Below are 20747 nucleotides of genomic sequence, written 5' to 3'. Positions count from 1 at the left end.
TGCTCCGGTTCTGGTGAGCCGCTGTTCTAATGGTTTCTGCTGTGTCCAGGGCAGAGGGAGGGAGCCTTCGGCCTCTCCTGTGGTCCTGCCTTGCAGTGGGACCAGCCCTTTCCCTCTCCTGCCAGCCCCTCTCAGGACCGCATCCTCTTACCATTTTTACCTCAGAGAACTTCCTGTTTCAGGTTGAAAGAGACTCTGAATCTGCTCTCTCCCTTTGCACAGTAACTGTGTTCCTAAATGGTGACTGAATAGGACTTTTTGTCGCTCTAATCCTATTGAACATATAAGGGGAGCTGGCTATTTTAGGAAATTCAATGAAGAATCCTTTGATAAAGTAAAACACGACCATCCTCACATATCCAGGGTCAGGAAACAAAGCCTGCAGTTCAATTTAGGAGATGTGAACTGCACACCTATTATGTGCTGGCAAGGTGGGAAGCCAAACTCTGCCCTTTAGTGACCTTTTCACCCATTCCCTGCTTAGCCTCATTCCTTGATTCAGAGTTGCTTTCTGGGTCTGTCTCTTACACAAGGCCTCATCGTGGGCCTGCAGCGCATGTGATAACCACATGTTCACTGAGGATGCTGTGGAGCTGAGGATGTGGGCAGGAGGAGCAAACAAAGCAAGACTAGTAACCACACTTGACAGCACTTCAGAGGGTGGGGCAGGACTGATCAGGGGACAAGTGCTTGAGCGGTATGGCAGAATGGAGGGCAGAATCCCTTGGGGGTCCCAGCCTGGGAGGAATGCCAGGGGAAAGGGGGCCCTCACAGAGGTATGCTGACTGCCGCTCTCCCTCCCTGCAGCCTGATGTTCACCAAGGTGAAGCTGGAGCAGGTACTGAAAGGCCCGGAGGAAGCCCTCGTGACCTGCAGACAAATGCTGCGGCTGTGGCAGACCCTGTACAGCTTCTCCCAGCTGGGGTGAGTGGCCTTCATCCTCTCTGGGGTTGCCAGAGGGTGGAGGGCAGCATAGGCAGGGGCTGGTTGCTAGGGCAACAGCCCACAGCTGAGTGGCCATGGTACCTGGTGGGGTGGGGGATGGTGAGGATGTTTGAATGAGGGTGTGGCCCTTACTGCCCCTGTGGTCTTTGACATCCCTGGTCTAATTTTAAGCTTTTGACAATCCTCTGAAGTACATAAAGAACCTGTTTAAGAAACTTAAGTTCAGAGGGTAAGAAGGAAGAGAAATCGTTACTGAGCATCTAGACCAGATGCTGGGCTTGCTGCTTATATCTTATACACTATCAGATTTTATTCTCACCCCAGGGGATGAAACCAAGACTCAGGCCTTGTATAATTTGCCAGAGCCACATACCTGGTAAATGGTAATGCTGGGGCTTGAACCTGGTCTCATGGAGCCTGTCACTTCTTTCCTGGTTCTATTTGGAAGCTAGAAAGGGAGGAGGAAGCAGAGTTCCTGAAGGGCCCCCACTCTGCCCATTCACCCACTGTCTCCATGCATCCTGTCTCCTGCTGCAGTCCCCAGCCTGGGCCCCGGGGTCTTCCTGGGCAGAGTAGGGCACTCTTGTCCAGTCTGGATCTGCAGAAAGTCTTTGCTCCAACCCACTGGGATGCCGGGACTCAGTCTGTGCCGCCCAAAGCGGGAAAGGGCCTCATTCTGGGTGGGTGCACTGCCTCTTCCTGGTCCTCTGGTCCCCACCCCTGCCCCTTCTCTGGAGTTGCTGGCTGTGTCATCTCCCCAGGGCCTCAAGGACCCCCACTCTGGTGGATGTTTCGCATTCTCACAGGCACTCTGGGAGCCCAGAAGGCCTTCCTGGTTCCCAGAGGCATGGATCAAATGGTGAAAGTTACAGAACAGGCCCCGGGGCAGGGTAGGGTCAGCCCTTTCTTTGCAGCCTTTGGGCCTGGGAGATTCCAAGGCAGAGCAGGACCAGTGGGTGGAAGCTGCCAGAAGGTGGCTCTGGGGTGAGGGACTTTTCAGAAAGGGAATGGGGAGCCTGGCAGCTGGGTGATGTGAGGGTGAGGGCCAGACCCTGGTGTGAGAGGGACCTGCATTCAGACGCTCCTCGCTCTGCTGATCACTGGCTGTGGCCACTCGGGCAGGTGCACACCTGGCTCCTCCTACAGAGAGGAGCTGTCCCCAGAGCTGGCAGGGACCGCCACTTAGCTGGCTGGCTGGCTGTTCATCCAGGTGATCTTTGCGGGTCCCCTCTGAACTGCAGCCTTGTCTCCCGGCCCTGGCCTGTGCCTCCCCTCCAGGCAGCAGAACTGTCTGGCTGCCCAGTGCTCTCACAGGGGCCAGGCAGTGGGGTTGGCCTTGGGGTCATTTCAAGTCACTGCCCGCACACTCATTTCTGATCTGAGGGTCCAGCAGAGCTCCTCACAATAGGAATCCCCTAGGCACCTCTCCTGGAAACCTCCCCACAGCTCCCCCACCAATTGTTGGGACCAGAGGGCTGGATCCTGGCTTTCCCAAGAATAGAGAGCATTCTTTCTGAACCTGGAGCCATAAAGCAGAAACTAGGGCTTGTAAAATCTAGTTTGGTGCCGAGGAACAAGGCCAGAATCCACACCCTGAAGGTCTAGGCTATCTGCCCTGTACAGCAGTCCCCCCCACCCCACCCCACCCCGTACTCCCTGGCACCCTCCTTCCTCTGCTCTGCCTGGGCCAGCCCACACTGCCCCGCAGGCCCTGCTCAGATGCCCCTCTTTCAGGGGCCTTCAGTCAGCCTCTGATGCTTCCACTAACCTTCTTGATCTAGGTCTTTGCTAATTGCTCAACTTGGACTGTCTGTTCTCCCCATCTGGCTGTCAGGTTCTTCAGGGTAGGAGCAATGCTGTAAGTTGGCCTAGAACCAAGTGGTAAGAGGTCTCCAAGAGAGGCTGTTTCTGGAGCCCTAGGAGAGGCCCCTTCAGGGGCTGAGAGGGAAGCTGGGACAAGCAGCTGTATCAGTGCATCTGCTCCAGGCCAGCATGTACTGGGAACCTGCCCATATTGTCTCATGTACTCCCCACAATGACCTCCCTCATGAGATCGACGTTCTCCTGCTCAGGAACTTCACATAATTGCCATGCTCATTTCAAGATGAGAAAACTAAGCCCTAGAAAGGTTATATAGCATTACTGAGGTCACAGAGCTGAGAAGGGGTGGCCCTGTGGTTTTAACCCAGTGTCTCTGGCTCTTCGGTACCACATTCGGTTGCCTCCAGGGACTAGGAAGAGCATGGGAGAGGAAAGGACCCACCCTGCTCGGGCACACTGTGTTTTTGAGGACAGTTTCCCCTAATGCCCACAGAGATGACTATGCATCCACAGGCCCAAGTTCAGGCCAGTGAGAGCCTACGTTAGGATGGCAAGGATTCCCCAGGTCCTGGCATTCTTTGTGGCACCATCATCTCAGCGCCCCTCTGAAGGGAAGAAGCCTCTGGCCCCACACTGGGCCTGCCTTCTCTCCTGCCCTGTCCACCTCCGTCCTCCTCTAAGCTTCCCCGGTCAGCAGGTTCAAGGACCACAGGCATCCTGGGTAGCAGGCAGGGGCGGCTGGGGGCTGTGTGCACTCCAGCATGGGCACAGAGGCTATGCTGCCTTTCTGAGCGGTGGCTCCCCCCACCTCCCACTCTGAGAAAAGAGGAACCTCCCTAGCAGTGTGGGAGCTGCAGGGATCTGGGGAAGTGGGGGGTTGGGATCACCATGCTTCTCTGTCTGCCACCCCCGGGGCCCCCTCTGGCTCCTCTGAGGCCACCCTGATAGCCTGAGGTAGGGTGCCTGAGGCATCGTGTGGCATCTGGACCTTCCTTTCCTGGAGCGCGGACTAGGGGCACTTCTGGTAGTCTGTGAAGACCTGGCTTTCCTTGGAAGCCAGTCCACAGTGCCTGCTCTGTGCCTGGCACTCTGCTAGATGTTGTGAGGGCAACAAAAGTTAGAAGAGACCCCTCTGGCCTGGGGAGCTTCTAGCATCGCCCACTTCCAAGGAGGGAGTAGACGGAAAGGGAGAGCTCCTAATTTGCAGCATCTGTGGCGCCAGGATCTGTGCTCACAGAGAGCAGGAAGAGCCGTGATGGGCAGGGGAGTCTCAGGAGGCTTTCTAGACGGATAAGGGGCACTCCGGCTGGGTTCTAAAGGATGGAGGGTTTGGAGGATTTGGGTGGGCCAAGAAGAACAGTGAGAACATTCTTGGTGGCAGCAGCATGAGCAAGCATGTAGCTTTGGGAACAAAATGTGTCAGCGTTAGGGAAAAGTGAGGAGACTGATGCCCCCGCAGGCACACAATGGGCAGTGTGTGTATGTGCGTGAGTGATGGGGAGTAACATGTCAGTTTAGCCTCTAGGGCAAGCCAGGTTCTAGAATCCCGAGCCTGAGCTCTTATCTGTCCTGCCTTTCTGGTTGTCTCCATCCTTCCCAGTGGTCCCGGCTTTGGCTCTGTTCTCTGGCCTGGACTCTCAGCCCCAGAGCCTGCCGGCCATGAGGCTCCCTTGTTCTCCCTACCAGCCCCCACGCCTCACCAGGGCCTGGCCCTCCCTTGCCTTCCAGAGGCCTGGAAAAGGATGGCAGCCTCGGCGAGGGCCTCACACTGAAGAAGCAGAGTGGCATGCACCTGACTCTGCCCGACGCCCATGATGCAGACTCTGGTAAGAGCGTGCCCCTGGGCAGCTGGCCACGTGGCTCCACAGCTCACTCTCCCAGCCTGAACGTGAATGGGGAGAGCGGCATCTGCCCAGTCTGGCTGGCCAAACCCACCCTGCTCCTTGCTGGCTGCTGCCCAAGGGCCTTGTACTAAGGAGCTAAGGAGCTGCCCTCGGGCGTCTTTCAGGGCCCATCTTGGCTCTGGGGTGGGATGGCTGCTGGCCCAGGGGTAGGAAGTGGGCAGCTGGGGTAGGCAAGGGAGGAACCCCCACTCTTGAACCCCGGGGCGGGGGCTGGGGGGTGAAGCATGAAGAGAGAGGGGAGCCTGGGGTGGAAATATGGGCTGTGGAGCCCAGAAACTGTTTCCCCTTAGGCTAAAGCCCCAGGCCAGTGTTGGCATTATAATGTCCTTAGTGGATCAGTCTAATAGAAAGGCATGAGCTGCGCTTATATTTACAACTCTAAGCCCAGAGCTGACTGATTCAAAGAGGACCTGATGACAGCAGAATCCCTTCCTCAGAGACACAAGAAGAATTAGTCACGGGAATGAAAGTGTGAGGGTGTTGTGTTTAGTGGCATTGCTCACTTTTTCCACTTCCGTGGACATGAACCAAGCTATGCCTCCGTTGTCAAGTGGCAGAGTTGGTTTCTAGTGCCAAGCCTGGCACCTGACTGGAGAGGTGCCTGTGAGGAGTACTGGGCCGAACGTGGAGCTGCTGACGCCCAGGAGGGCCTGGTTAAGGAGAGCAGAGGGCACTTACAACTAAAGAGGGAAGAACCATGAACAGATTATTAGGGCTCCGTGTGCACTCGTCTTATAAATGGAAATCATCTGCAGTTTGCCCCAAGGTCTCCTGAGATTGTTGGAGCCTTTATGGCCTCAGAGAGAAAGTGCTGCATTTCACCTGCATGTGAATGTCAACGGCCGGTGTGTCCTGAACAGGCACCGCGTCACCCAGAACTGCCATGGGGAGATGGTCCCCAGAGGGCACAGGGTCTGACCTGAGCTGCTGCCCAAGGATCCTTCACAGCACAACCTCAAAGGGGACATTTCTATATAAAGAAGAAACAATAATATGCACTTATGAAAACAAAGTCAAAATAGCAAAAGGAAGAAAAGAAAAATCATCCATAATTTCACCACCTAGACCTTAATATACGAGTTTCCAGACTTGTTTCCACACCAATATTTCTTTTTTATAAAAATGTGATCATCCTCCTTTTCAACCTGCTCTTTTTCACGTAACTGTGTAATGGGAACATCTTTCCGCATTGATATTTATATTTGCGCATCGTTATTTTAATGGCGGCTTAGTCTTGTGTGACTGTACCCTCACTGATGGTTAATCACTCCCTATTGTTGGATATTCGGGTCATTTCTGTTCTCGGTGTTACAGGCAGTGGCAGAACCAGCACCTTTGCTGACATTTATGATTGTCTTCCTTAGTGATAGACCCCCAGAAGTGGGCTTGCTGCCTGATTGCCCCTCCATAAGCTCCTCTCCCCGGCCATGGGTGAAGGTATGAGGCGGGCCCTTCCTAGTAGATCTGTGAACCTTTTTGCATCTGCCCGACCGAGCCACCCTGTCCTGACTCAGCATGCCCTGTCTCTCCCCGTGGGGCTGCTCAGTCTCTGCTCCTGGGGCCTGCCGCGTGTGGTACTCCGTCTCTGCTGCTCAGCCTCTGCCTTCTGCTCTGCAGGCTCCCGGCGGGCATCATCCATTGCAGCATCCCGGCTGGAGGAGGCCATGTCGGAGCTGACCATGCCTAGCTCAGTCCTGAAGCAGGGCCCCATGCAGCTGTGGACCACGCTGGAACAGATCTGGCTTCAGGCTGGTGAGTGTCCCCAGCCCCACTGACTCAGAGCTGTGTCCTGCCCTGGAGAAGAGAGTTTGGAGGTGTGGGGTTGTGGAGACCCCTGACAAGGCTCACATGGGCTACAGTACTTGCAGAAAGGTTTGGGGATCAGGAACCTAGAGCTCCAGTTCAAGCTATTTCTTCTTTGCTAGGCCTGGAAAAAGTCACTTAATCTGTCTGGCTGTGGATTTCCTTCTCTGCCAAATAGGGAAAACATCCGCCTGACCACTTACGAGAGGCTTTCTGGCAGCAAATAGAAATGTGAGGATTTGAGGAAAGGCCATACAGATGGATAGTCTTCTCTGTCTCAAAAACAAGCCCCATTCCTTCTTTTGCTCACTTTCTCCTGAGTAAAACTAGTTAGGACTCAAACCCCAGAGAGCTCACGCACTAGTTAGAGGGGAGGTGAGATATGGCGGCCCCCAGGAAAGTGAGGTCTGGTGGGGGAGTTCGTGAAAGGCAGAAGGCTGGTAACACTGAGGTTGCTGTTCAGGTGACAGTCCCTCTTCATAGTAATTGGCACCATTGCCACATGGAGTTTGAGGGAGCTAATGTTGGGGAGCAGGCAGCTTCAGAGTCCCCTAGAGGTGGGTTCTAAGGTCAGCTCACTGCTGCCCATCCTGATCTAGCATGAGTAAGGGGGGTGAAGCCATTAGTGCAGTATGGGGTGCATAGAAAGTGCTCAGTCAATGGTGCTCAGTTCTGTCCCGTCCACTATGGTTGTGGTTGGGGTAGACGCAGCGTGGCCCCACCAACAGTGAGTGTCCTCGATGCTTGGCTAAGGAGAGCCAAGAAGTGACTTGCTGGGGTAGTTGAAAATTTAATATGATTGTGGTGTGAGAGGTGGATTAGGGGCAGTCAATGGGATGATGTGCTTGAATGAGAGAAAATGGCAGCAGGAGAAGAAGGGAGAGAAAGGCGATAGAATGGGTAGGATCCTAAAAATGCTCCAGGCCAGCATGCCCCGTGATGGAGAACTGCCCAGAGAAGCTCCTCACCTTTTTCTGATGACCCTCTTATCTGCCTTCTCTCCCGAGGGGGTGTTGCCGTTAGCCCCCCAGGGGAGATTGAGAAGAGACTGAAAGGAGATAATCAGTTCCTGGGACATGCAGATTTTGCAAGTCAGAGTTAGATGGTGCTTAACTGGGAATCTAAGGTTTCCCGCTGCGTGGATTTCACATATGGGCACATTAGTATGCAGTACGCCCCCACTCTCCCCACCATAAGTTCTGAATCTGGAAAAAAAAAAAATTGGACCAGGATTCACAGAAAGGCAGGCTAGACATGGAAGCATTTTAATAATGCACACATTGCCCCAGTTAGCATATCAGGGTCTCTTAGGATGCTAAGGATGTGTGGGGGCTGTGCTCCACAGTCAGCTTGTTGCATCTTAAATAGGAAGAGGAATGTTGAAAAATCCGGAGGAATAATAAACAAGGCCTCCTCTTAGGCAAAGATTCCCCTGTCTTCTTCCAAGGCGTGGAGCCATACTGGCTCCCGAGGGACTCTTGGGGCCCCAGCCCCTACGTGTGCCTGGGCTAGAAAGCTGCACCCACGCTGGGGCCTTAACCAACTTCAAGGACTGTGTCAGTAACATGGGCATCAAATTCCAGACTTGTGTGCGGTCTGCTCTGGAGCTCCCGGGGCCTTTCGTTTTAATGGTATACCTTGTTTACTACCATCAGCAAAGGAAAACGTGTTTGAGCTTCACAAGGTGCTTGCATTTCTCAGATATCCCACCCTATGCTAGGGATGCTCGTATGTTCTGGTAACTCCAAGGACAGTTAAAGGCCTTCCTGAAGCCTGTAATTCAACTTGGGAATAGTGGTATAAACACACACCCTTCAGTAATTTGCACATCACCCTTTCTTCTCTGGACGTTATCCTAGATTTTCCGCTCACAGAGAACTCTGAGAACAGAATCCGAATGCTTTGAATGTGCTGCCAGCTAAGGGTTGGGCAATGTGGCATTAGGAGACAGGTTTGGGTGTGTGTGACCAATCGAGAATAGCAATGACTTCTACAAGGTACACACTTCATTCGTCTCATGTAACACTCCAGAGATAGCAGCCTGGACTGGGGTGACTTCTGCTTTCCTGGTCCAGGGACCCAGGTTCCTTCCATCTTGTTGGCTCTGCTCTCCCTGGGGTGTCACTCTCATCCCTGTGACATTCCAAAGCATAACTAGGAAGTGTGGGAGAAGGGAACACACCCTCCCTATAAGGACATATCCTGGAATTTGCACACATCACTCCTCCTCAGGATCCATTGGCTAGAACTTAGTCATGTGACCACCCCTAACTGCAAAGGCCTCTGGGAAATGTCATGATTCTGTGTGTCCAATGCCCTATTAAAAATCAGGAGATCTGTCATTATAGAAGAAAGTGGGGCTAGACTGGTGGATAGCTGCCACAGCCAGAAAGGGAAGTGAGAAGGTGTCCTAGGTCCTTCATTCCGGGCACGGGAGGATTATAGAGCAATCTGTACTCCATGAGCCCTCTCCCCTCCTCTGGCCACCATCACCACCAGCAAACAAGTGCTGAGTACCTAGTTATTGAGTGAAGGGCTGCCAGGAGCAGATCACCAAGCAATAACCCCTTACCCCTGCCCCCAACTTGACCCAGACTAAGAGTATTGTCATCAGCAACCCCACACACCCATCCCACCTAATGATTCCACCAGCTGCAGCAAATTTGCAGGAAGGAAAAATATCCCCCTTTATCATTTTGGAATGAGCTTATCCCCCTGGTTTGGTTCAAGATAAATTGCATCCCAGTCTGTTATGGCAGTAATTTCCAACATGAACCCACTCTTATGTTGTATCCTTCCTCTCCCAACTCTTGTCCTCCTCCCCTCCCCTCCCCAAACTTCCTTCCCATTCCAGTCTGATATGAGAAGCCTCACCAAGGGTTTCTGCTGGAGAGATGAGTTTCGGGAATGTTGCCTCTTGGCAGCGGGTCTGTGTGAGGTTGGGAGAGGCACTCAGCCCCATAGATGCTCCAGGGTCCTGAGTGTCAAGAGATGCTTTCCAGGAGAGGAGACAGCCCACCCTTCTCTCTCACTGCAGCTCATGTCTCGGAGCTAACAGTGTTCTAGAGAGAGGGAGATGGATGTCAGGAGAGTCACCCTGCCCTGGAGGTCCAAGGGCCATGGGCTTTCATGGGTCAGGGGCAGTTGACCTGAGTCTCAGCTCCCAAGAGGCAGACTGACACTGTCTCACCCGGTGCCCTGGCTCATTCAGCGGCCCTTCAGTGGGAGCCACCCCAGCTGTTGGCTGGGCAGACTGGGGACTGGGGTGGGGCAGCCAGAGCTGTGTCTGAAGGTCATATTTATGATCAAATCATAGTCGAGGGAGAAGCTGTCTCACCCTTGGTCCTGCACGCTCCTCATTCTTCTGTTTCCCTCATTCCTCCTCATTCCTTTCCTCATCTTCCTTCACATTCCCCTCTTTTCCCCACTCCCCACCCTTCTCCCTCCTGCCTTCTGTGCCTTCTTCCCTGTCCTCTCTTCCCTTGCTCCTCTCTGTCCAGCATCCCCTCATCCCAGTGTCCTGAGATAGTGAGGAGAGCACTCCTTCCAGGACAAGAAGTGGGAGCCCAGGCCCCGGAGCCTCCACCCCCTGGTGGCCAGAGGCAAATTGGGCCCCTCTCAGGGTCCCAGGGTGGAGGGTCTCAGACCAAACCTAAAAATCCATTTAGACCTTTGGATTCCCTGTTACTTTCCTGGTCTTTCTCCCTTCTGGCCCCCAGTGTCTCATTCCTCTCCTGTCCTCCCCCAGCCTTCCTTCTCCTGTGTTCTGGGTGTCCATATGCCCGGAGGGTCTGCTCCACAGGCAGGATGCTTGTTTCCTTTAGGAAGCAGTTTGGTGACCCTTCTGGCACTCAAAGCCAGCTAAGGTGGATTCTGTTTAGGGTGTGACCTTAACTTCTCTCCTGCCCTGGGGGGCCTGTGCCCTTTTAGCCCAGCTGGCTCCCCTCCTTTCTCAGGTCTCACTGAGGGTCTCTAGGAAGCACATCTCACCTGGGGAGGCCCCTAAAAGACCTTAGGCATGGCCCTGGGCCCTCCCTCACCCTGCTCCTCAGCTCAGGACCAGCCCGAGGGCAAGGCCCTCCCTGCACAGAGAGTGTGCAAGTAGTCCCTGAAGAGTGAGTCCATCCCCCAGTGTGGTGGGGTGCTGGGCATTGGCAGGAGTGGCAGGAAGACTGGAACGGGCTCTGGGTGCAGGGTTAGATCAGGATGCCTCAGAAAAAATAATAAAAGGGACTGTTGCAAAGCTCCAGGGAACAGATGTTTTCCATTTGGAGCCTGTGGGAGAAAGCACAGAGAGGGGTGGGTGGAGAGGGATGGAGGGAAGAGGAAGAAAAGCGAGACAGACAGGCAGTGAGGAGGTCAAGTAGGCAGAGAGGAAGCTGGGAGAAGTGGGAAAATCACGAGGGAGGGAGAGAGAGTGAAGGAACCGAGGGGATCAGAGAGGGGCCCGACGCTGAGGGGATAGCAAGGCCTATGGGAATTCAAGGAAAAGCTAGTAGCCATCAGTGCTCATCTGGCCGGCCCTGGCAAGGAGAGGCCGGGATGGGTGTGGGCACCTCCGGTCCGGCAGCCAGGGCAAGAGGTAGAGGATCAGGGCAGCAGATGGGCATGGTGCCATGTGGCTCCTGTTGCAGCTGAGGCGGCCGTCTGCGGAGCACCGTGTTTGGTAAAACAACTGCCCAGGGATGCGGAGGCTAGGCAGAAGGGGCGCTCTGCAGCCCCCAGACCTGTGGGCCTGTCTGCAGGTCAGAGGCCCCGCCCTGGAGGCTGGGCCTGCCAGGGGCTGTCTGCCAGGCAGCCAGGAGCCCTTGGAGACCTCATTCTCTGGCTCTGTTCTATGTCATCTGGTTTCCTGCCTAACTGGTAATGAAGTCCATCGGAGCGGAGCAGCCCTATTTTTCAGGACATGTTCTCTGGCATATGACCACCCCAACAAGGCCCCAGGCCCCAAGGAAAGAGGGAGGTGGGGATCCCTGTAATTGATATCTGTTGATGTGAAGGCACTGTGAGGAGTCCCCAGTGGAGGGAGCAGGGACAGCCTCCAGAGAGGGGGCTCGGGAGACAGGCAGCAAGTTGTAAACAGCTTAATGAGCTGGGCCAGGACCAGGTGGGCAGGTGGGCAGGTGGGCCAGGCCTGCTGGGCCACGGTCTAGGGGAGTGGACAGCCTAGCCTCTGAGCTGAGCTCCTGGCGATGGCGGAAGCAGCCACAGGGGCTGGTGCAGGCCAGGCCTCCCCACCCCCCATCACTCACACCACACACTTCCTTCTGCTTCTCCCCTCTCTTCTTGTGACCCTGGGGAGTTCTGCCACGGTGGAGCCTGGCCCTCCAGGTCAGCACAGCCTCCCTTCTCTACCTCTCTGCTAGGCCAAGTGCCCCCATGCCTTCATGCCCCAGCTCAAATGCCACCTCCCCCAGGAAGACTTCTTTGACCACACTAGCACAGCTGACCTGGCCCCGTCTGAGTGCCCAGAACACTCAGAGTTGGCACTTGTCATTCCATTGCCCTGGGTCACTCCACTGGTTTGGTGGCTTAGCTGCCCCACCCCTCCCACCTCTGCTCTTTCTCCTTCTGGTAGGAGGGCCAGACACACAGTCAGTACTCAGTAGTTGCACATTTTACCCTCAGTTATGAAGGCAGCCTGCTTAGAGCCCCAGGCCGCAGCTCCAGAAGGAAATACAGCAGCAGAGCAGAGGAATGCCCAGGCCGGAAGCACGAAAGCACTGACCACTGGGCAGCCCTCTCTGGCCTCACCTCCCGTGTTTTCCGTCCTGGAAATCTCCAGTTCAGGCTGTCTCCAGGGACAAGAGCCTGCATTTCTCTCCGTCACCTTCTCATGGGAGCCTGGCTACTCTGTGTTTAATTCTCTGATTCTCCCAAATTCTCCTCTCCACTAGAGAAGAGTAGCCTTGCTCCAAAGGCCTCTGTAGTATTTTAGGATGTGGCAAGCTACTTTGATTGCACAATGAACCTTAGGCAATTCATGCTAAGTACCTCAAGTGCTTATGCCACCGTCAAGGCCTTAATGAGGCCTCCTTCCTGCTCCTTGTCAGAATAGGAAGATGGGATGCCTGGGCCTGGCTTTTCCACCTCTTTCTAGGAGCTTCCTCTGGGCTGTCTGTTATCCAGCCCACCCCAGACCTAATCTGAACTAGTGTGACCTCAGCTCTGGGCCTTTGCTAGGAACAGCTCTTGGCAGAGTCACAGGCAAGGTTCTGTTTGCCCTTCTGTGCTCCTGTCTGCATGTGGGCACCAGCCCGGGGGTGGGGGCGGGGAGGTGCAGCTGCGCCAGGGCTGCATGAGAGGAGGACCGAGTGGGCTGCGAGGCTGAGCTGCACCCCCAGCCGCTTTTCTAAAAGTGCTGGCTGTGGGTGTGTGTGTACCTGCAGAGCATGGGTTTGAAATGTGGGTGTATGTGGGCTGGCCTGGGATCAGAGAAACCACCCTGTGTCCACTGATCTAGGGGAAGAAGGCAAACCAGTTGTGGGGCGGATCCTTTCCTGCCTGCTGGCCAAAAGGTGCGTGCGGGCGGCGGGAAGTCCTGGACTTTGGAGGAAGGCTGGGAGCCCTGCCTGCCCCCTTCCCATGGAGGGGCTGGGGCGAGGTCCCCACTCTCTCATCCTGATTTGTCAGCATGGAGCACAGGAGAGCACCTGCCTCTCTCCCAGGCTTGTCTTCAGGATTCAATGAGAGGAGATAGTTCATGCAGTTGGGCCTTGGCCCACCGTCAGCTCTTAATAGTACGGGTGGTTTTGTAGCTGTTGCCCACACTCCTCAGTGTGAGCCCCAGCTCTGCCCCTTTGCAGCTGCTCCTGGGCCTCTCCTCTCCTCATCCTCCCACCCCATCATTGGCAGGACCACTTGGCTCTCCATCGTGCTGACCATGCGGGTGGCGTTAACTCACAGTCAACCTCCTTCCCTGGAGACTGAGAGCCTTGAGGAAAGCCTCCCACATCTGCTCCCACCCTCTACCCCAGACACAGAGCGAACAAGTGAAGAGAAAGGACACTGGGAAAGCGCTTAGCTCAGGGGACGCCACTCGTGCCCCCACTGCCAGGCTCTGAAGTTAGACAGCCCAATGCAAACCCCGGCTCCATACCTTACCCTCCCTGTGTCCTTAGGCAAGTTCCTTACCCTCTCTGTGCCCCAGTTTCTCCTCCCTGAAGCGGGGTCCTAAAAGTGCTTGTTCTGCAGGGTTTTGAGAGTGTTGGCTGAGACAGTCTGTGTGGTGTACATGGCACGGTGCCTGACACAGAGAGCACTCAGACACCATTACTTGGTGTTACCACTGACCCCAGAGTGAGCCTGTCCCATGCTGTGACTCGGTGGGAGGGCTTCCATCACCTAAGACCAGTTCCTGAACTCTGGGGGCTGCTGGTCGGATGCGGGGAGCGGGCTGCTGCCTCTGACTCGTCCCACCACTCACCTCCCACCGCCCTTCTGGTTTTGCAGCTGAGCTATTCATGGAGCAGCAGCACCTCAAGGAGGCGGGTTTCTGCATCCAGGAGGCAGCAGGCCTCTTCCCCACCTCGCATTCGGTACTCTACATGCGCGGCCGGCTGGCCGAGATGAAGGGCAGCCTGGAGGAGGCCAAGCAGCTGTACAAGGAGGCACTCACGGTGAACCCCGATGGCGTGCGCATCATGCACAGCCTGGTGAGTCAGCCCCGCACCCAGCGAAAGGCCTCAGGGCCCTGCTCCCGCCTCCCCCCATCCCCTGCCTGCAGGTGCCTTGCTGCCACTGTTCCCTGGTGTGTAGGGGGAGATGTTTTCCTCCCTGCTCTATTGGGAGAGACAGCTCTCTTTCTTATAGAGGCAGGCCTTTCCCCTTCAGTCAGAGCCCGCGTGCATTGATGAAATACCTAGGCAGGTTGGTTGACATCCTCTGTGACTTCCTTTCGGCTGTATATTTCTGTAAGGCAGTCTAGCCCCAAAGGACTTTCATTGTTGCTCACCAGGTCCTTGCCCTGGATGCTTGAGGCAGATACCAAAATGCTCTTCTTTCTGGGGTGGGCTGCCACATCCGGCCTGACTTGAGCTCACACTGAGAATGCCCCGGGGTGGTGAGAGGCCCCAGCAATCTCCAATCCTAGGATGTGGAGCTCAGGACTCAGGTGCCCAGGGCTCAGTGACCTTCCGTTGGGAGGTTCAGAGGCTGGGAGCAGGATGCTGGTGCCCTTGTCCTGGCCTTGCCCTTCTCTTCCTGGGTGGTCATGGACAAGTCAGCCACCTTCTCGGCACCCCAGTTTTACTTCTCTGTGAGTGGGCATTCTCTGGTCCAGGAAACATTTATTGAGTACCATCTGTGACAGGTGGTGTAGTAGACTCTGGGATAACTGTTTCTTCCCTGCCTTCTTTAGCTGCTTTCAGAGAGCAGGGGACAGGATAAGTGTAATGATCTGAACGTGTACAGGCCTGCATATGCACAGTGATTTTTGAAGTATAATTTAGGAGCCAACAGTTAGTGACACAGTCTTCTCGTGCTGGGGTCCAGATCCCACCTCAGACATCCCCCTTTGAGGGCTCTTTGAGGGCAGTGGCTACAAGGGTATCACTGACGTCTGCCACATGGAGAACACAGAAGGACCAGGAGAATGACTCCAGGTGGCTAACGGGTTATCATTGCCAAAGGGGGTCTGATTGTTCATGAGTAAAAGCTATAGGGAGCTAGATTTCCGCTCAGTGTCAGGAAAAACAGTCTAACTCTTGGAATAGTCTAAGCACAAACTCAGGAATCAGCTAGCGAGGATGTTGCCAGGAGAATGGAAACATCACGTGGGGGAGGAGTTGGACCAGGTCATCTTTCTAATGATGTTTCCAACTCTGAGAGGCCTTGAAAACAGATTAGAACAGAGACTCCCAGCTCACCTATTATTCCCGCTGCCTGATTTCTTACAGGATTTCTAGCCCAGACCCATGTGAATGCTCAGCGTCAGTTGAAGAAGGCTCATGCAGCCACCACACATGTGCCCTTCCACATGACTCCCTGCTGCCTTCCACTCTGCTCAGCAAATGTTTGCTTTTCGCGAGGCACCTCCTCCTTCCTCCTGCAATTCAGACATTAGCCCCCCTGATAAATGCCTCTCCGGAGGTCACATCCAGAAACTTGATTAGGGACGTGGGAGGGAGGATGTGGGCTATGTCATTAGGCCCACAGCCAGGCAGAGATGTCTGCCTTCCACTGTGCTCACGGATGTGAGCCTGCCGTCTTGGTCCCGAAAGCCTGTCAAAATCCAATAATGACTACAATTTTGAAGTTACAGTGTACCATTTTTCATTTATGTTTATTATTGTTTGTAGCTATTTTCCTGAAATTGAAGCAGTTTCTAAGGGTAGGTTTCCATGGTAACTGAATAGCTATCCAGAGTGGCTCCCTACAGATGTTTCTGAAATGGTCCCTTTTCTCTTCCCGGGGTACCTTGCTGATTTGATGCTGATGAAATTGGAGCAAGTCGGAACCAGGCCTGCCCACCGTTAAAGTTACAGGCACCCAGAGGGGCAGTTGGGCTCTGATGTGGGCAGCCCATCCTCTGTCCACACGCTCTGCTCCTGCCAGCATCCCACACATATGCATAAACAATAGCAAATTCCAAGCCTAGGGAAGATTTACTAAGCACCCTTTTCCCAAAGACCCATGAAGACTTTGGCGTGTTGATCTTCAGCATTCCCTGATCTAAGTGGCTCCCCTGCCCTGGCCTCAGACTCAGGACATCTGGGATCTAATCCTGGCTCTGACCCTAATTCACTTGGGTGATTTAGGAAAAAACACATTAACTTCCACACTCCTGATGTCTCCTTTTGCAAATAAATAGTAATCTTCATAATTCCTAGACCAGCATTGTTCTCATCAAATGAGGTGACGTTTGTAAAAGTGCTTCTAAAAGTCTGCAATGCAATATCCAGGGAGGCAAAACACAGCATATATGCCGCCACTGTCCAGTCCCTCACCCATGACAGACATTGCAAATCAAGCACAGCACTTTTTCCCAGTGAGCACAGATGTGACGTTGGGATCCTTTCCACCGTGGTACAACATGATGGGAGCCACTACCTGTCAGTCTAAGTCAGCTTGACATTTATGTAAGGGATTCATTGTTAAAACAGTCAGTAGAGAATGAGAGAGACACATTAGTTGTCTCAGCCCCTGTGAGCTCCGGAGGTTGGTGCATCCTTAGAAAGTTATCCAGAGAAATGAACTTGGAGGGGAACTGGTATCCCCCCATAGACTCATTGCCAAGGCAGGTTCCCAGGAAGGACGTCCTGGCCTTGCCACGCCACTGCGGCTCTATGAGGGCCTCGGCCTCTGATAGGTCCAGGGGGAGGAGAGGCATCCCTCCCCTAAGAGCACTGGGCTGGAAGAGCTCTGGACCCCTCCGTTAGCCCTCTGTGGTAGTGGTCGAGTCCCCTCCCTAAGGGCTGGAAGGAGGAGGGCCGAGATAGACTCAGAGAGCTCTGTGGGTGCCAGGTTCAGCCCTATAGTCCTTAGGGTGGGATTGTCAAACATTGGGAGGCTGGTCTCAGAGCCTCTCCCTGGAGCTGTGTACGTGGGACAGGAGATTTGGGGACAGGCTGGAGAAAGCCTCTGGGAGTGGAAGGCTATTGCTTTCAGGAGCCACGGTTCAGGCATTTCCAGGAATATGAACTTTGGTCCAGAAGCAGGTTCTCTAATCTCCCTATCCTGCCGCCTTCCCTGCCCTGGATGTGAGGGGAGACGTTTCCATGGTTCTGGCTCCACCCTGGGCTCAGCTCAGGCTTTTCCACCCAGGTCAGGCAGGAAAGGGACGTCTCCTTGGCAGTGTTCTGCGAGGGAAGAGTGTCCACCGTGTCACAGCAGTGTCCCAGAGGAGTCTCCGCCGTTAGGCTCTGGTCTTACGGGCCTCCACCAGGCTCAAGGATGCCAGTTGCTTCAGGAGACTGCCAAGTGTGGGAGGAAAAAGGCACGCTCTCTGCAGATGGAGGTTCCCAATGAAACCTCAGGGACAGGTCCTGACAGTCTTGGCCAGCTCCGTCTCAGCCTCCCCTCCAGGTAGCTGGAAACCCCACTCATTCAGCCTGGGTGTTGAGAACTTAATTTACTTGCAGAAGAATCTAGTTAAGAAGGGGAAGCCTGAACTTTACCTGCCTGCCCCTGAGGAAACGTGAGAAAGGAAGCAGGGTCCCCAAGATCAGCAGAGGAGTTGGCCCCCGGGTAACACTGCTTTTCAGAGATGGTTGGCAGAGAAGGGACCTCAGGCAGCCTGCACCCATCTCTCTGAGCCTGTCTCTGCCCTGCCACCTCCCAGGAGCCTCTCTGCACCTCCGAGGGAGCAGGGATGCCTGGGGAAGGCCAGGAGGCGACTGATGGAGTGCTCAAGTCACTGAGAGCCTTCTCAAGAAAGGGGGTTCCTTTGAGGTCATCTGAGCTTAATGGTGGGAGTGTCACTAACCCTGGCCACTGACTGACTCACTCTCACTGCCCTCCACTTGGCTGAGCTGGCAGGATGGATGCTTTGGTGCAGCCTTTCTCACTAGAAAAGACAACTTGAAAGCCTCAGCCCTCAGTGGGCAGGTGCGCCTGCATCCATGCCACCTTCATTTGTGGGTGGTGCCCCACCCTCCTCTCCCAGGGACAGACTCGTGGTAGGGGTTTCCTGGCCCCTCTCTGGCCAGGCTTCCCTCCTCCTCGCTGGCGCCTGCCCCTGGTCATCTTGGAACAGAGCTCCAGGTTCTTGCTGCCCCGTCTCCCCAGAACCCTTTCGTCCTCAGGCTCCCCAGCAGCAAAGGAGACTGCCCTGCGTGAGCTTTGGCTTGTGATATAATTCCCTGTGATGCAATTTCTGGTGCAATCCTGACCACGTGACCCTACCCCCTCTCTCTCCATATGCCCCTGGAAAGACAGGAAGACAGCATTTCTGTCATCCGTTGCCCTCTGATGAGAGTGTGACTATGAATTATTCCCCTGCGTCAGTTCTGTCTCGCTCCCAGCGTGGAGTGAGCTGTCTCATCCTTTAAGTGGGTTTGGGGGATCAAGGGCACAGCCAGGGCATGCAGCCACCCTCAGATGGCCCCAGAACCTCTCGCCCCCTCTCCCCAGGCTGGACCTGCCACAGCTCCTCTCAAGTCCCCAGCAGCTCCCCACCACCCTCCCTGCCCCACCCAGCCCTAAGGTGCTGGGTGGGGCCTTTTGCCGTGCTCCAGAAATCCAGCAAGAAGGCTGTGCTCTCTGAGGCCCAAGAGCTGAACTCTGGCTGCACAGAGCTTCCCGCTCCCCCTCCCCTGGCTGGCCCCATCCCCAGTCTTGGAGGGCAGGACTGGACAGGAGAGGTGACACACCTGAGACAGACAACCAGCCCTGCCAGCCTTCAAGTTCATGGGGGCACTTGGAGATGACCTCCCCTCACTAGCTCGGTTTTCTATCAAATGGGGATAATAATTCAGGCCCTGGTGACCTCAAGGGGTAGTTTAGGGCTCGGATGAACTGTGAAAAGATAAGTCCACATCAGGCATTTTTGGCACTGTTCATGGAGAAAACTTGTTGGCAGGTGGCCTAAGCCTGAGCCGCACCTTCCACCAGGCTGCTTGACCTCTCTGTGGTGGGGCAAGGGTCACGGGCCCACATGTCCTTCTGCTGCCAGGTGGCCCCTGGTACCAGCAGCGTGCTGAGAAGGCAGGGAGGAGTGTGACAAGAGACCAGGCACTCAGAGCTGCCTTTGGGGTTGCCTCTGGGGCTGGTTGGCTGGGATGGTTTTTAAGCCCCAGTATCAGCCCAGAGGCTGGAGCATAGCCTTTGAGTCTGGCTGCCCTGGCCTGAGTCCCACTGCCTGCACTCGCTGTTCACCCTTGGCTGGGTTCCCCAACCTCTCAGAACCTCAGTGTCCTCTCTGTAGAATGGGAAGCACAATGGCAGGCCCTGAGGGCTTTTGTTAGAATCAGGTTAAATCTGAAAGGTAACAGCCCAGTAGTTGTGGTTACTTTGACCTTTTCATTTTGAAGTGCTGCTCCCAGGCCAGGTTCAGATGCTCTTGGTTTATAGAGGGAAGTGGAAGCCCAGAGCCAAGCCCCAGACTCACTGTGGTAGAGCCGCTGCGTCCTCACTGAGCCACCCGGCGACTCTGGCAAGGCACACACATGCAGGACATCGGCCCCAGCTGCCCTGTGGCCAGGACAAGAGCGTACACAGTGCAAGGCCCAGCTGACATTAGCTGATAGCCGTAGGCTGGCGTGTGGGCTGACTCTGGCCAAGGCACACACATGCAGGACATCGGCCCCAGCTGCCCTGTGGCCGGGACAAGAGCATACACAGTGCAAGGCCCAGATGACATTAGCTGATAGCTGTAGGCTGGCGTGTGGGCTCCTGAAGTCCATACCAGCCCTGATGAGGAAGTAGACAGGAAGCTTTCTGTCTGCCTGTCATAGATTCAGATCAGAACTAGACCTAAGCACTGTTGGCTTAATGTAGCCCCAGAATCAATGGTCTGAAAGACTCAATGTGTCTGGAGGGTCTAGCAGGGTCCAGCCCTTTCCCCTTTGTCCAGGAGGCCAGCACACCCCCCCAAATAGGCCATCACCACCCCCTTAGGCTTTGCCTTCTGCTCAGTGTCAGGGAGCTTCTGCCGTGAGGCCCGCTGCTCGCTGCCTATCACAGGGCACACGCTTCTAGACCTCAAGTCCAGAGGCCTCACTATAGCCTCCTGACCCAGCCCCCCAGACTGAGCCGTGCTCCAGGGTGGGCAGAGCCTCCAGCCGGCCCAGAACCTGAAACCAGCCCAGAAAGTGGGAGGAGGAAAGGGCCAGCCCCCTGCCTAGAGGTTGGGCTGGCAAGGGAGCCCCCATGATGTGATTTGTCCTCTTGTCAAGCCAGTGCTTACCCTTGAGCCTGGCCCATGGCCCTCTGAAGACAGACAACCCCACCCCAGCCTAGAGGCCCACTGGTGTTCTTCAGCATCTCATCTCTGGAGGCCCCAAGAGGAAAGACAGGTGTGGGTTCTTCCACATGAGGAGCACAGCCACCTCTGCTACCCCAGAAGACCCCCTCCTCCAGGTTGGGCTCTGAGTGAGTCTGGGGGCTCTCTCAGCAGGGGTCTCTTCCTGTGAGGGTGTACGGGAGATCTGGGGGGAGCTTGTCAGCCAGGCATATGGGTGGGTCTAGAAGAATCTGTGCTCCTCTCCACAACAGGAAAGTAGGACCCGCCTGTGGCCCCAGCCCCAGGAGGGGTACAGTGATGAGTCAGCTAGGTTCTCAGCTGGAGAGCCACCTCATTCCCAGTCTGGTTGGACAGGTTGAGGCTGACACACC

At 55.1% G+C, this 20747-nt stretch overlaps 1 protein-coding gene across 4 annotated transcripts in view; it reads left to right on the top strand.

Moving 5' to 3' along the window:
* TTC7A (tetratricopeptide repeat domain 7A) overlaps positions 1-20747 on the top strand; it is a 121028-nt gene that overhangs the window by 94234 nt on the left and 6047 nt on the right. For all 4 annotated transcript variants that reach the window (XM_014833136.3, XM_044772371.2, XM_070512142.1 and 1 more), the window contains 4 exons: positions 808-924; positions 4495-4592; positions 6288-6422; positions 13926-14128. In XM_014833136.3, the coding sequence (XP_014688622.1) occupies positions 808-924; positions 4495-4592; positions 6288-6422; positions 13926-14128 (553 nt within the window). The remainder of the gene's footprint in view (positions 1-807; positions 925-4494; positions 4593-6287; positions 6423-13925; positions 14129-20747) is intronic.

The sequence above is a fragment of the Equus asinus genome, chromosome 6, assembly GCF_041296235.1.
Source record: "Equus asinus isolate D_3611 breed Donkey chromosome 6, EquAss-T2T_v2, whole genome shotgun sequence".
Classification (NCBI taxonomy): domain Eukaryota; kingdom Metazoa; phylum Chordata; class Mammalia; order Perissodactyla; family Equidae; genus Equus; species Equus asinus.
The sequence above is the reverse complement of the archived record's forward strand: the minus strand, read 5'-3'. Positions and strand labels throughout refer to the sequence as shown.